This window comes from Ranitomeya variabilis, chromosome 3 (genome assembly GCF_051348905.1).
Source record: "Ranitomeya variabilis isolate aRanVar5 chromosome 3, aRanVar5.hap1, whole genome shotgun sequence".
NCBI classification, from domain to species: domain Eukaryota; kingdom Metazoa; phylum Chordata; class Amphibia; order Anura; family Dendrobatidae; genus Ranitomeya; species Ranitomeya variabilis.
Window position 1 is genome coordinate 681,388,366 of NC_135234.1, and position 15,469 is coordinate 681,403,834.

At 42.9% G+C, this 15,469-nt stretch overlaps 1 protein-coding gene across 1 annotated transcript; it reads left to right on the forward strand.

The window, feature by feature from the left end:
• The first annotated feature begins 473 nt into the window (after positions 1 to 473).
• LOC143818510 (keratin, type II cytoskeletal cochleal-like) lies at positions 474 to 5,195 on the forward strand. The gene is made up of 9 exons (XM_077299795.1): positions 474 to 1,205; positions 1,971 to 2,179; positions 2,723 to 2,783; positions 3,093 to 3,188; positions 3,281 to 3,445; positions 3,529 to 3,654; positions 3,735 to 3,955; positions 4,209 to 4,237; positions 4,910 to 5,195. The coding sequence occupies exons 1-9, from the start codon at positions 789 to 791 to the stop codon at positions 5,044 to 5,046; spliced, it is 1,461 nt and encodes a 486-aa protein (XP_077155910.1). The 5' UTR covers positions 474 to 788; the 3' UTR covers positions 5,047 to 5,195.
• Positions 5,196 to 15,469: the final 10,274 nt, after the last annotated feature.

A 15,469-nucleotide genomic window follows, 5' to 3' on the forward strand; every position in this document is an offset into this window, starting at 1 on the left:
AGAGAGTGGATAGGTGGGTGAGCACATGGAGGAAGAGATTCTCAATGCTGACCCCATCGTGATATTACCGCCCTCCCAATGCGATAGCATCGGGCCTCCATCTAGTATATATGTATCAAAACATCCTTCTGGCATCCATTGCATAGGTATAGGTTTATATCCTGCAAAAAAAGGTATGGAATAATGTAGTAGGCTCCATACAATAGTATTAAATAAAATATATATATACCATGTCATATTTTTTTAGAATGGGATGCTATAGGTGACAAATCGCACTGGATGCTACTTCTGTGGGATACAATGCATAAATATGCCATCATCCATTATTCACATCCTTTCCCAGTGTATAGGTCAAATGGAGGATGTTAACATGATATGTTCATGATGACCTAAGATGTTGACTTCTGCCTCATTTTCCAGTGTCTATTCTTATTTAGCAAACTATTTATTGTTTTATTCCATTTCAGCTCTCAAAGTCACATTTCAAATGAATGATACACATGAATAAAACATCAATGTTGAAGTTAATAAAATTAAATAACTAGCTTGTGGTGAGAGGATTCCTTTCATCATCAAATAGTAAAACGATACTTCAGTTTTGATAACACAGGCGTGTAGCTTATATGATTTCTATAAAAGTAGATGATGCTACAATAGTAACAGTGCATTGAGCATGGAAACACCCAGTTTGAGTATAAAAGCTCCACATAACAGCTGTAGAAGACAGCAGTCGAGAGGAATCTTCTGAGCACTTCACATCCTATTCCAGCTTTGTGAGAAGAACCATCATGTCTCATCACTCCATCCTCTCCTCCTCTGGACACAAGCACTTCAGCTCGTGTTCTGTAGCTTTACCCAAACATTCCAGCTCTCACAGCATCTTATCCCACTCTTCTAAACACACTGGCCATGGACACAAGACTCAACATTGCTTCAGCAGCTCAAGTGCCCACAACATTGGATCCAAGGGTCACAAGATGTCATTTGGAAGTCTACATAAAAGTGGACATGGATCTGGATTTGGAGGAATGGGTGGTGGTCTTGGAGGACAATCCGGATGTGGAGGTATCACCCCTGTGACTGTGAACGAAGGTCTTCTAGCTCCACTTAACTTGGAGATTGACACTAACATCCAAAGAGTTAGAAATGATGAGAAGAACCAAATTAAAGGCCTCAACAATCAGTTTGCTTCCTTTATTGACAAGGTAAGAAAAGCTGGAAGTTTAGATATCCTGCTGATAAAGTTATTTGCATATTCCCGTGTCCACCCCTCATGTAGATGAAAAATGTAGCTGATATCAGCAGATTGAATTTCTTTTCTAACTACTGTTATTAGTATGAACTGTACCAAAATAGCCGTGACTTGCATCAATTTTACTTGAAAACTGTGACTTGTCTTGGCATTTCACAAATTTGAGGTTTCAAGAAAAATAATTGTGTGTTTCACATAGTGGGCACTGGGTCCAAATTTAGTAGTGATTTATTAACATGAAAGACATAAAACAGAGTAAGCTTTGGGGCAAGTAATTTTCTAGATTTTATAAAGGTTCAAATGTGCAAATGTATTAAAGCACATTTGGATTTTTGTAAATTAGGTGCAAAACCCTCTAGCTTTCAATTTTCCTAGAATGGCTACTAATTTCTGATCCAGTTTTTGCAAATGGAGATCACAAGCAAGGCTCATTTAGTGCCTACTCCAGTTCAACTCAGGTTCGATTTCCTTAAGGCACCAGATGTAATTGATGGAATCTCCCATAATTCATAACAATAGTAACAAGTAGCTTGGAACGATTTATGGTCACATGCAAAAGTGGGTGAGGCAAACTACTGTACAAAAAAATAATCTACCAGGCACAGAAGATGCTACATCATATTTTAACAAGTCAAATAGATTACAATTATCTAAATATTAGAAGAAATAAGTAAAAAAATCACTAGTTTACTTGATATTGATATTTTTTCCCACAAAGGTGAGATTTCTGGAGCAGCAAAATAAGATGCTGGAAACCAAATGGTCCCTTCTACAAGAACAAAGAACAGCCCGTTGTCAGATCGAACCTTTGTTTGAGGCTTTTATCAGCAATCTCAGAAGTCAACTGGAGAACCTGACATGTGAGAGAGCTCGTCTGGACGCAGAGAGAAACAACATGGAAAGAACTGTTGAAGACCTGAGGAGAAGGTACTAATTGTTCAAATGCCGAAACTGTATTTCTTTCAACATTAAGCATCATTATTATGGAATCAAAACGATCTAATCCCCACATTCTCCCACCTTGAATATAATATATTTTTTGTAGCTAAAATCTTTAACATTCATTTTTTTGTGAAACTTTTTAATGTTAAATTCAGGCACTTGCAATGCTGTCCTATAAATACTCGGATAGTACTGGCTAGTGGTCTGGCTTGCCATATTCTATTACATTTAGTATTACCTGAATAAGATGACCAACCAAGAGATCAGATCTTGTTGATGTGTCGTCTAGTCAGCCATTTAAATGCTTTATGGATCAGGATTTTACAGAATACCTCAGTGACTAAATTTTTTAAAAATGGATGAACTTTTTAGCAGTAAGCTGAAGTCTTTGTGCATGTCAATCAAGGCCTTCCACCTTCCTTGTGACATTCACAATACCTTTGTCTTCATGTGGTGGAATGGTCTTCAAAAAAATCAGCAAATAAAATGTCACACACAAGGTATTAACCAATAGTGTGTTCCCTACAGCTATGAAGAAGAGCTGAACCGTCGTACAGCAGCAGAGAATGAATTTGTCAGTATAAAGAGAGTAAGTCTAAAAATTGTAAAAATAACTAATGTAAGCTAAAACCCCTTAAAGGGATTGTTCACCTTTTTAATTATCATCACTGTAGTCAGTGTCTGGCTGCCTCAGTCATGCGCTGTCCCTCTGGAAGAGGAACTCAGGTATGGTACTGAGGAGCTGTGAGAGATTGGTTGGTAACATATAGGTTTTTATTCTTAGACAATATGGGTTTTAAAAACAAAAAAAAGTGAGGACAACCCCTGTAAAAGAACATGAAAATGTAGATGTGATGTGTTTGTATTATATATTTTCTGAATTATATTTGTGCCTTAGGATGTTGACGCTGCCTTTATGAACAAAGCTGAACTTCAGGCCAGAGCTGACTCGCTGTCTGATGAAATCAACTTCCTAAGGACTTTATATGATGCGGTAATGATGCTACTTGTGATTCATGTCCATTGAATATGTTATTAGTTGTATTGTATCATATAATGTTATGTAATTTTACTTTTGTTTTACAGGAGATCAGTCAGCTCCAGGCTCAGATCTCAGACACCTCAGTGGTTGTGTCCATGGACAACAGCCGAGACCTGGACATGGACAGCATCATTGCTGAGGTCAGAGCCCAATATGAAGAGATTGCCAGCAGGAGCAGAGCTGAGGCCGAGGCCATGTACCAGTCAAGGGTAAAGATAAAACGTGAGCACATAATTCATAATGTCTGAATTAACAGTATTTTTTAATCCTTGAATATTCTTTGGCTGGGCAGTTTGATGAGCTCCGTATGGTGGCTGGAAGAAATGGAGATGATCTGCAAAGCAGCAGAAATGAGATCGCTGGACTTAATCAAACAATCCAGAGACTTAAAGGGGAGATTGAGTGTGCTAAGGCCCAGGTAAAAACATCAAAATTCAGTGAATGACACATTTTATCTGGGGAGGCAAAAAACAATGATAATTCTTAAGATATTTCTAGCGTGCTGCCCTGGAAGCTGCCATCGCAGAGGCTGAAGAACGTGGTGAAGCTGCTGTCCGAGATGCCAAGATGAAATTGTCAGAACTGGAGTCTGCCCTACAGAAGGCCAAGCAGGACATGGCTCGCCAACTGAGAGAATACCAGGAGCTGATGAACGTCAAACTGGCTCTGGATATTGAGATAGCCACTTATAAGAAAATGTTGGAAGGGGAAGAATGCAGGTAATTACCATACAACTTGCTGGAAAAAAAAACGCAATTAATGTGCAAATGATTACAAGAAAATGTACTATAACAGCCGTCTTCCTCAACTAGTGTACAATGTGGAAAATTATGTATAAGCATAACGTGTCTACATGGTAAAATTACCTCATTGTAAATTATGGTAATCATGAAACTTGACAAAAAAATGTAAAGATAGAACCAGCATACTGTTACAGCAACACAACTCACAAAAATTAATGTTCTATTTCAGGATCTCTGGTGACAACTCTGTGAATATATGTAAGTATCCATAATTTAATTGTTATTTTTATATAAGTGCGCAAGGGCAACAACTTGTCAGATTCCACTTCTCATGAGGTACATAAAAGTAAAATCTGGATTAATTTTGTCATAATTGCCTGATGGATGGGGGTTCCACTTCTGGAGCATACCGATTTCTTCAGCTCCCAGTTCACACTTGAGAATGGAGGAGACAGGTTGGCAACACATGCAATCTCTTAATGAAGCCGGTTGTGCAATTTCCCATAACAGAGCCACTACTACAGTGCACAACGCGCAATGCCACTCATGCCATTCCTCTTGTTGACATCATGGAAGTGAGCAGCAAATAGAGGACACTCACTACAAAATTTCAAGGAAGGCCTGGATGCCTTTCTTGATATAGATATATATTATAGGATATGGGCACTAAATTCTGTGATGGGATGTTAATCCAGGGAACTAGTCTGATTGCTGTATGTGTTGTCACGAAATAAATTTTCCCTGAATATGGGGAACTTATCATGTAAGTTCTTGCCTTCATCTGGATCAACATGTTAGGTGTTAGACTGGAATAATGAAATTCTATCAAGCTTAAAAACTATAAACCTTTGAATATTAGCATTTTAACTTTGAATTTAAACTTGCATATTCAATAATTTGTGTAACTAATTTGTTTCCAACACTCTGCAGCCGTTCTACACTCCAGCACTGGAGGAAAACATCATTCAGGAGGACACCATGGTGGACATCACCATTCTCATCACCACCATAAATCCAACACCTATGACTCCAGCAAGCATCACTCTGGCCACAGCCACCATTGTTGAAATGGATTGGTGGACTAGAGCTCCAGAATACCCAGTGGATATCATTATAGTGTATATTTAGAAATATGCTTTGTTGCTATTCTTGTAGGAAAGTGAGAGTCTAATATATTTTATTCTGGTTGTTTCACTTGAATTTTTAGGATGCAATGTAATAGTGACTGCTTGTCTATACTGCCTGCAATAAACTGAGCTGATTGCAAAACTCGTTATCTCATTATTCTTGGTTCTTATAAAGCCATATTAGGTGAAAGCATAATAAATCTTACAAAAAAATCTATTGCCATAAAATAATCTATTGAATTTCACACATTTATTGCTGGGCAGAGGTAATAGCAAGTAAAATTGGGCAAAAATTACCACCAGGAGACAAAGACTTAGATTTTACTAAATGTATCAGTAAGGCTAGTTTCACACATCTATTTTCTTTTCATAACTCACTAATGGGCTGGATCCATTATTGGTCCTTGTGTCAGTTATTATTTACAACTCTCCATTAGGTATTAAAATATGCGCGGACTTGACCTCTGTGTCCTTTATATTTTTTTTCACAGAGCCATTAACTCGCACTGATGACTTTGATCTGCAGTCCTTATCAATGTAGGACATGGCTCTATTTTTTTCAGTTGGCCTACAATTGGATCGGAAAAAATGGCATGTGAAAAAGGACATTGATAATGGGTCCATGATGGGCCGACTGAGTCAAAGATCATGAAAACATGATGTAATATCACCAGTTTACAGTAGATGACTCCTTCATTCTCTTTCTTTTTTTTGCGTTAAAGCAATATGTAATCATAGCTTCCTCATATTCATCTTCACTGACATAACTCCACTAATTATTAAATATGATTTTTTATACAATGAATAAAGAATGATTATTCCTTTCTATTATTACAAAGTTAGCGAATGAAACCACATTTGAGATATACAACAATCAGCCCTGATTTTAATTCCTTCTCAATTGGGCAATTTTCCATTTTTGTGTTTTCATTTTTTTCCTCCTCATCTTCAAAGAGTCATAAATCTTTTATTTTTCCATTTACACAGAAGTTGGATAGCTTATTTGATGAAAGATAACATCATACAATTTACCATTTTAATGTACTGGAAAAAAAAAGGAAAAAGTGCTGTGAAATTGCGCAAAAAAAATCACAATTCTGCAATTATTTTTGGTTTCTGCTTTTATGACAAAAGGTCAAATTTTATAAATGTTTTTGAGGTGTAAATGAAAGATCTGAATCAAGTATGACCCCAAGACAGCAGGCATGTTGCTGGGGAGTAAAGGTAGAACCCAACATGGAAACTGCAATGTCAGGCATAGGTAGACTAGTGGAGGGAAGAAACAGATGAAGTTCAGTATTGGACAGATTCAGTTTCAGATAGAGGGAGGACATGATGTTGGAGACAGTGGTAAGACAATCCCTGGTGTTTTGTAATAATGCAGGTGCGATGTCAGGAATAGAGGTGTATAATTGGGTGTCATAAGCATAGAGTTGGTAATGAAACCAAATTTACTGATTGTTGATCCGATATGGGCAGCATACAAGGAGAAGGGGAGGGACATAGGACTGATTCTTGAGGAACCCTATAGTAAAAAGGGAAAATGAGAGGAGAAGGAGCCAGCAAAAGATACAGTGAAGTAGTGCTCAGAGAGGTAGGAACAGAACCAGGAGAGAATGATGTCCTTGAGGCCGATGGAGCAGAGCATAGTGAGGAGGAGCTGATGATCCACAGTGTTGAATGCTGCAGATAGATTTAGAAGAATCAGCATGGAGTAGTGACCATTAGATTTAGCTGCTAGTAGATCATTAGAGACTTTACTATCAGTAGAGTGTAAAAGTGGAAACCGGATTGTAGAGGGTCAAGAGAGTGACCTGAGAGATAGCGGATTAGACAGGAGGAGAGCAAGTGTTCCAGGAGATTAGAGATGAAGTGAAGATGAGAGACAGATCTATAGTTAGCAGCACAATTTTGGTCGAGGGTTGGTTTTCTAAGTCATGGATGTATGCTGGCATATTTAAATGAGGAGGGAATGATACTGGAAGCGAGAGAGAGGTTGAATATTGTTATTAGGTGAGTGGTGCTGAATAGCATAAAAAATGCCCCAAAACACAATTCCATAAATGCTATTTTTTCTTCATTCTGCTTTCCAAAAATCTGAATCAAAATCAATAAAACAAATTTCCTGTGCCTGAAAATTTTACCAATAAAAATGTCAACTCGTCCCGCAGAAAGCAAGCCCTCGCATGACTGGGCCATAATATGAAAAATTTAAAGCTCTCAAAATATGGCGATGCTTTTGCAATAAAAAATGTTGTTTCAATGTGTGACAGCAGCAAAACATAAAAAAACTTTATAAATCAGGTATCTCTGTAATTGCACCAACCCGAAGAATAAAGTTGTCTAATCATTAATACCGCTAGAAGAACAGTGTAAAAAATAAATAAAAACAATTGTGTTTCCCAAAGATCACAATAACACTCGGCTCATGTGTATTCTGCGCTGTACGCTGAATGCTTACATTGGGGTTTCCGTGTAAATTTCTAAAATAAACAGTGGAAGATTCTCTATAATGAGGCAAATAGAGACACTGTGGACGCCGTCTGACCTGTGATCCGGCAGTATCCATCTTGGTAATCCCGCATTTTACGCTCCCGGTTCAACAGTGTTATGAGGTTTTGACAGTTGTCCCAGTAGCGAGAATGTAGGAGGGTGTACACCCAATAATCAGCCGTGTTGAGAATGTGGGCGATGCGGCGGTCGTTTCTCAGGCACTGCAGCATGAAATCAACCATGTGCTGCAGACTGCCAACTGACCAAGAAACGCTGTCCCCCGCTTGAGATATCTGCCTGCTCTGCATCACCCCACCCTCGTTCTACATACTGACTACTGGAGATTTGTGTAACTCCCTCCTCTGGACAGATGTCTTCCTCCTCCATTGACTCCTCCTCATCCTCCTCACAGAGTGTCCCCTGCCTAGGCCTTTGTGAGGAACCATGTTGCGCAGACTGTCCAGAAGCAGATGGCGTTTGTGACTCCTCATCCTCCACCTCTTCCACAACCTCATCCCTTAGCGCTTGTAGTGTTCTTTCAAGCAGCCAGATGAGGGGGATAGTCATGCTGACTAGTGCATCATCTGCACTCGCCATCCGCGTGGAATCATCGAAGGCACACAAAACCTGGCAGATGTCCTTCATAGTGGCCCACTCAGTGGTTGAGAAGTCTGAACGGTGCACAGTGCGACTTCTTTGCGCCTGATGCAGCTGGTACTCCATTGCTGCTGGCTGCTGCTCACACAACTGCTCCAACATATGTAACGTAGAATTCCACCTGGTCGGTAGGTCACATATGATGCGATGTTCTGGAAGGCGGAATCGGCGCTGCAGAGCTGCAATGCGTGATCTTGCCATGCTGGAACACCGCAAGTGAGCACACTCTAGGCGGACCTTGTGCAGCAGTGCATCAAGATCCGGATAGTCCCTCAAAACCTCTGCACGACCGAGTTGAGCACATATGCCAGAAATGGGATGTGAGTGAGGTTGCCTAGGGCCAGAGCTGCCACCAGATTTTGGCCATTGCCACACACTACCATGCCTGGCTGGAGATTTGCTGGCACAAACCACACGTCGCTCTGCTGCTTGATGGCATTCCAGAGCTCCTGCGCTGTGTGGCTTCAATTCCCCAAAGAAATTAATTTCAATATGGCCTGTTGACGTTTGGCCCCAGCTGTGCTCATATCGGTCGTAACAGGTAAGCGTTCACGTGTCCATGTGGAGGTGGACTGTGACAGCTCCGGCAGCGCTGATTCGGAGGAACTTGAGTATGAGGAGGATTCAATGTGTACAGACTGGATTCCTGCAATCCTTGGAGTTAGCAGAACTCGTACAGCGCCATTCTCACTATCTGTACCCGGCTCCACAACATTTACCCAATGGGCAGTGAGGGAAAGTTATCGTCCCTGTCCATGGTGACTGGTCCACGCATCGATGGTGAGGTGGACCTTGCTACTGATGCCGTTTAGTAGCGCATGTTTAATGTTTCCCTCCACATGCTTTTGCAGGGCAGGGACGACTTGCCTGCTGAAATAAAAGCGGCTGGGCACGTTGTATTGTGGGACTGCCAATGCCATCAAGTTACGGAAGCTGTCAGTCTCCACCAGCCTGAATGACAGCACTTCAAGGGACAGTAATTTTGCAATGCCAGCATTCAGAGCCTGTGCTCAGGGGTGGTTTGCCGAGAATGGCCACTTTTTCTCCCATGTCTGTGCTACCGATGGCTATAGACTGGGCTGGGAGTGTGAGGATGACTGGGAACGTGGTGCTGTGGGTGGGTCTCTGGACAACAGTGCCAGAGGTTCTTCCATGGCGATCCTGTGAGAAAGCCGAACCAGCTGTGTGTGAGCTGGAGGAAGAGGCTACAACACGAGCTGAAGAAGTGGTAAGTGCCGCTGTAGGTTGGCCTAGGTCTTCAGTGTGTTTTTGTAACTCCACCGCGTGCTTGGTTCGCACATGTTTTCACATATTTGTGGTATTGAGGTTGCTGACACTTTTCCCTCTTTTGACTTTCTGATGACACACCTTGCATTTGACTAAGCAAATGTCATCTGCAACTGAGTCAAAAAAGGACCAGGCACTGCAAGTCTTGGGAGCGCCCGTTTTGGCTTTTGGAAGAGGCATGCTCCCAATGGGTGCCGAAGTGGAGGCTACAGGCAATGCAGTCTTCCCCTCCCTCTCCCTCTTTGGGCCGTTCGGGGAATCTCTTCCTCAGAGCTGCTCTCACCACCTTCTTGTACCTCACACCATGATGGGTCAAGGACCTCATCATCTACACTGCCCTCATCCACCAACTGCTTCTCCTGGGTAGTCTCGGCAGCACAGTACGCACCAGAAAGTGGCACCTGAGTGTCATCATCAGATGCGTACTGCGGTGTGCTGACCGGAGGCACTGGCCCACCCTCCTCTTCAGATTCAGAGAGACAATGCTGTTGGGCATCACTGCATTCTGCCTCTTTTTCCATTTCTCGAATGCTGCTTGGCTGGCCCCCTCTTTCCAAGCCAAGAGATTCATAGAACAGAAGTAGAGATGGCTCCTGTCCTGGGCTCTCTGACTGCCTGGGCAATTTGGCAGGTGGTGAAGAGACAGATGGGTGCTCTTCAGTGCTCTGTGCCTGAGAGGATGTGGCACTAACTGAAGTCGATGCGTTAGCTGCCATCCATCTGACAACAGCTTCAATTTGTTCATCCCGCAGCAGCGTGGTACAGCGAGCTCCAACAAAGCTGTGCATGAAGGACTGTTCCCAGCTAAAACTGGGGGATGATGAGTCACCAGTGCCCGCAGCAGGCACAGAATCCCCATTTCTTCTCCCTGCTCCACCTCCACGCCCACGCCCACGTGCCTTACTCCCTGCCTTCTTCATCTTGGTAGACTAATAAAGATAGGCAGAAAAGTACTAAGGGCTTAGTGTGCTTATTCCTGAACAGCTGCTAACAGGTATAAGAAACACTAATTTTATCAAGTGTGGACTAGACTTTAATATGAGCTAATGTGGCCTACACAACTGTAAAGTGGAGTGTTTGGTGAACTTTATAAACTTTTTGTTTGTTTCACAGAACAGACTACAGAGTGAGCTGCACTAACACAGACACCATGCAGACAGCCGTGAACGGCGCTGCAAGGCCAAAAAAAGCTCCTCTATGTAATCCTATATAGTGTTTTTCCACAATCTAGCAGGATACGGATGGAAAGCCACTAATAGGATAAATTTGAAAAAATGTGTAGCAGGCTGCACTAATTGAAAAAAGGACAATGGAATGGTATGAGGCAGTGATGCACCATGAGCTGACTACAACCGGCTGTGGCGGCAGAACAGACTACAGAGTGAGCTGCACTCACACAGAGACCATGCAGACAGCCGGGAATGGTGCTGCTCGGCCAAAAAAAGCTCCTCTATGTAATCCTATATAGTGGACAGTGGATCCCCTCACAGAAGGGACATGATTATTCTCACCAGCTGCATCTCCTCCCCTGACGACAGGAGGCGCAGGTAAAAAATAACCTATAGCTCTACCTAAATAATCTAAATTGGTCTTTATCTCTTGAAAATTCATCAGGGAGGGCCATAACAGGTTCGGGATAGACCAACTGTACATGAGAGGGTACTAAAGCTACAGCCACTGTCGGCAGTGGAGGGCTATAGGAGGTATTCATCAAATTAATTATCTTACCCTACAACTGACATTGTGATGACTCCAGACTCTGGCACTCTTTAGCCAGATCCTGTGTCATCTGCTTCAAATTTGCCACTTGGTCACAGAGTGTGTGCACAGGCTACATACTGGCGTAAAAGAAAAACCTATTGGCGAGATGTAATGTAACGTTGAGTCACTTCTCATGGCCAAGCCATGAGACGGGCTAATCATGGAATCCGAGGTCAAAAGCCAGGATGATATGTCAAAAACAGAAGGAAGATACAAAGGTGTAGTTAGGTAAGGTCTGAGGCCAAAATACCAGAAGGACAGCGGATCAGAGCAGAAGGGTTGAAACAGATGAATAGTCAGAACAAGGTCCAAATTCAGGCAAAAAAAGATCTACAAACAGAACGTAAGCAGCAAACCACAAAGTAGCTGAATGTACATCAGGCAGAGGTCTGGGAGTGGTGTGTTAAATACCCTGTTTGAATGACACTCACCGCGTCCATTTGGATATCACTAGGGCATGTTTAGTAGCGCATGGTCCCGGTGTAACAGGCCAGATTATACCCCCAGGCCAGACTATACCCGGGGTTAAAGTGGCCTAGGCTAGATTATACCCCGGGTATTCTTTGGCCTAGGCCAAACTATACCCCGGGGTATAAAATAGCCTAGGCCAAAGTATACCCCTCCAGGCCAGATTATACCCCCCAGGGTAAGCTGAGGGAAAGCTGCTCATTCTTCTAGGTCACAGCTCCCCCTCCCATCGGGCACTGCTCCTTTTCAAGCTCCTCCACCTCTGGTGACGCCAGGGATCTCCCTTTCTAAGCCCCACCCCCTCCCTATAGTCACATGTGACATGAAATCTTCAGCCCTGCTCGTGCCAGCTCGTTGTCTTGGCGCCTTGGATATGCTTGGAAAAGGGCTTTGTATACCTAGGGGGCACTGACGAGCACTGAGGGGTGGGTGGGGAACCCCTTTACTGGTTGCTATGGGATATAGCATGATCACTCTATCCTAGCAACACCTTGGATACGCTTGGAAAAGGGGTTTATCTATCTTGGGGGCACCATTGCAGCACTGCGGGTGGGTGGGGAAACCTTTTACTGGTTGCTATGGGATTTTACATGATCACTCTATCCTAGCAACGCCTTGAATACGCTTGAAAAAGGGGTTTATCTACCTTGGGGGCACTCTCGCAGCACTTAAGGATAGGTGGTTAACCCCTTAGGTGGTTGCTATGGGATTTTACATGACCACTTTATCCTAGCAACGGCTTGTATACGCTTGGAAAAGGGGTTTATCTACCTTGGGGGCACCCTTGCAGCACTGTGGGGAAGCCGGGGAACCCTTTTACTGGTTGCTATGGGATTTTACATGACCAATTTATCCTAGCAACGCCTTGTATACGCTTGGAAAAGGGGTTAATCTACCTTGGGGGCACCCTCACAGCACTGCGGGGTGGGTGGGGAACCCTTTTACTGGTTGCTATGGGATTTTACATGGCCATTCTATCCTAGCAACGCCTTGGATACGCTTAAAAAATGGGTTTATCTACCATGGGGGCACCCTCGCAGCACTGCGGGGAAGCCGGGGAACCCTTTTACTGAGGAAGGAAACAGCACAAAAATTCAAAAGCTGACTTAGGCCATAGTATACCCCCGGGGGATAAACTTTATACCAGGGGGTATAAAATAGTTTTTATAGTATTTCTCTAGGCCATAATGTTATCACTTCACTGTTTTTCTCACCCTATTGCTTATTTGTTGAAAAGTGTGCAGATCTGAACTGACAGTAGATGGCGCTGTCCTGTCAGTGCATAGTTAATGATAACTTGTTTTGTATGTTCTCTATGACACCTCTCTGCTCTCTATGACACCAAATCTTTTCCAATTTTGACAACCATGGAAGATCAATTGTATGACCAGCTTTTGAGATTCTACACTGCAACAGAACAAAGGTACCCTCAGTATACCTACGATCTACCTCCTGAGAAACGTGCAAATGCCAAGTCCCAGTTTAGACAAACAGCAAAGCCATATCGAGCCCAAGGAGGAATTGTTTATCATAGGGAAAAGGAGGTTCTTACTAAAAGTCGACTGCCAAATATCCTGAAGGCCTGTCATGACAACCCAATATCTGGGGGCCATTTTGGCAGAGATAAAACTTTAGCCAAAATCTCTGACCGGTTTTACTGGAAGGGAATGAAAAATGACGTTCACCAGTATGTGAAAGCCTGTCAAAAATGTTTTGTTATAAATCCCAAAATCACAAAGGAAGCTCCACCACTCAACAGTATATCAGTGCCTGGAAAAGTATGGAGCTTAGTTGGGATTGATATGATTGGCCCTCTTCAGGAAACATCAAATGGCAACAAATATATAGTTGCTGCCACTGATCATTTCTCCAAATGGACTGAAGCAACAGCTGTCCCAGATAAGAGTGCCAAGTCAGTGGCAAATTTTTTGTACTCCGTTATCTGTCGCCTTGGCTGTATGGAGACTCTGATTAGCGACCAGGGACGAGAGTTTGTAAACTCGATCATTGACAACCTGATGGAACATTTTCAAACAGATCACCGTATTTCATCTGCATACCACCCACAAACAAATGGCCAGCGGGAACGTGATAATCGGACACTTAAAGAAGCTCTTAGTAAGCTTGTCAATGACCAAGGAAACAACTGGGATCAATTCATCCCTGGTGTTCTGTTTGCCTATCACACATCTGTGCATGCTTCAACCAAGGTTACTCCATTTGAGGTCATGTATGGACGGAAGGCCAAGCTTCCCATGGACCTTAATCCCTCAAAAGATGATACGGTGGATCCCATGCCCATTTCAGATCATGCCACCCCTGATGTGCTAAATACACTGTCAAGCATTCTTAAAAAGCTGCACTCAGACGTCAGTACCAACATCCACTCTGCTCAAGAACACCAGAAGTGTGCCTTTGATCGCCGACACAAAAGCAACAAAGAAATCACTGCTGGTACCATAGTTTATATCAAGAATCAGCGCCGTATTCAACGCATAGGTTCAAAGATGGAACCACGCTGGATTGGACCTTATTTAGTTGTGGAATCCTTGACCAAGGGACGAGTAAAACTTAAGAACAACAAAACTGGCAAGATATTAAGCAACACATACCACACCAGCAACCTAAAGATTTACCAGGATAAAGAGGCTTCTCCACCATCCGATGATGATTATTCCAGTGACTCTGCCACACAGAAAAATAAGCAAACTAAGGCTTTCAACCTACTACCAAGTTCAAGAAGGAAGTATCTTAGCACCACTCTTGGCCTTACGTTTAGTAAGGTTGTATACTGTGGATGCAGACGAGACCTTGAACAACCACGGCGTACATATAAAACCAAAGGTGATGGAAACTGCTTCTTCCGGGCCATCAGCTACATCTTGACAGGAACAGAGGACAACCATTCCCTTCTCAGAGATAAAGTCATCCACCATATGAAAACTGACTTGACAAAAAAACTACAGGACTACTTGAACCAAAATGTGAATGAATATGTGAACATCTCTGGAATCTCTCGTGATGGAGTCTGGGCAACTGATGCAGAGATCATGACCACGGCGAATCTGTTGAGTTGCGACATAATAATCTACACAAACGTCGGTGACTCCATGGATTGGTTGACATATCCTGCAAGCTTCAATCTGCAGTCAACAACTGAACATGCACTGTATCTTGAAAATAAGCACGATCATTTCAATGTTGTTATCAGTGTTTAGCTTTAAACGTTAATTTGGTAGCAAGGACATGCTAGACTAAATGTCATAATACACAGAATGACTGTTGGGCGATTTGTTGCCCCAGATAATTGCATTGCATGATAAGTGACTTATAGCTAATGAGAAATTATTGCCCCCCCTCCCACCGCTAGGTGGTGCTGGCTCTGCTTCTACAAGCTCCAACGGCACTAGCCAGGTGCCGCTCTCCTCTATGGCGCCTGGCTGTGACGTCGGCGCATGGAGAGGCAGCGCCACCTAGCGGCAGGAGGGGGACCCCGTCTACCAGGAGACGGGCAGCGGCGGTTAGCGAGGGGGGGTAATCGGGCAGCCCCCCTAAGGTAACTATAAAATGGGGGGGTATTTGTAATGCATATGCATTACAAATACCCCCCTTTACAACTACTTTTGCCATGGGCAAAAGTTTTGTATAGTGGGAGGTACTCTTTAAGAATTGTCAGTTTGGTTTCTCAATAAAATGT

Bases quoted from the DNA above. Each gene is read 5' to 3' on its own strand.
- LOC143818510 (XM_077299795.1), top strand. From the start codon at position 789: ATGTCTCATCACTCCATCCTCTCCTCCTCTGGACACAAGCACTTCAGC. The intron at 2,180-2,722 runs GTACTAATTGTT...TGTTCCCTACAG, and splicing joins GTTGAAGACCTGAGGAGAAG to CTATGAAGAAGAGCTGAACC. The intron at 3,956-4,208 runs GTAATTACCATA...GTTCTATTTCAG, and splicing joins TTGGAAGGGGAAGAATGCAG to GATCTCTGGTGACAACTCTG.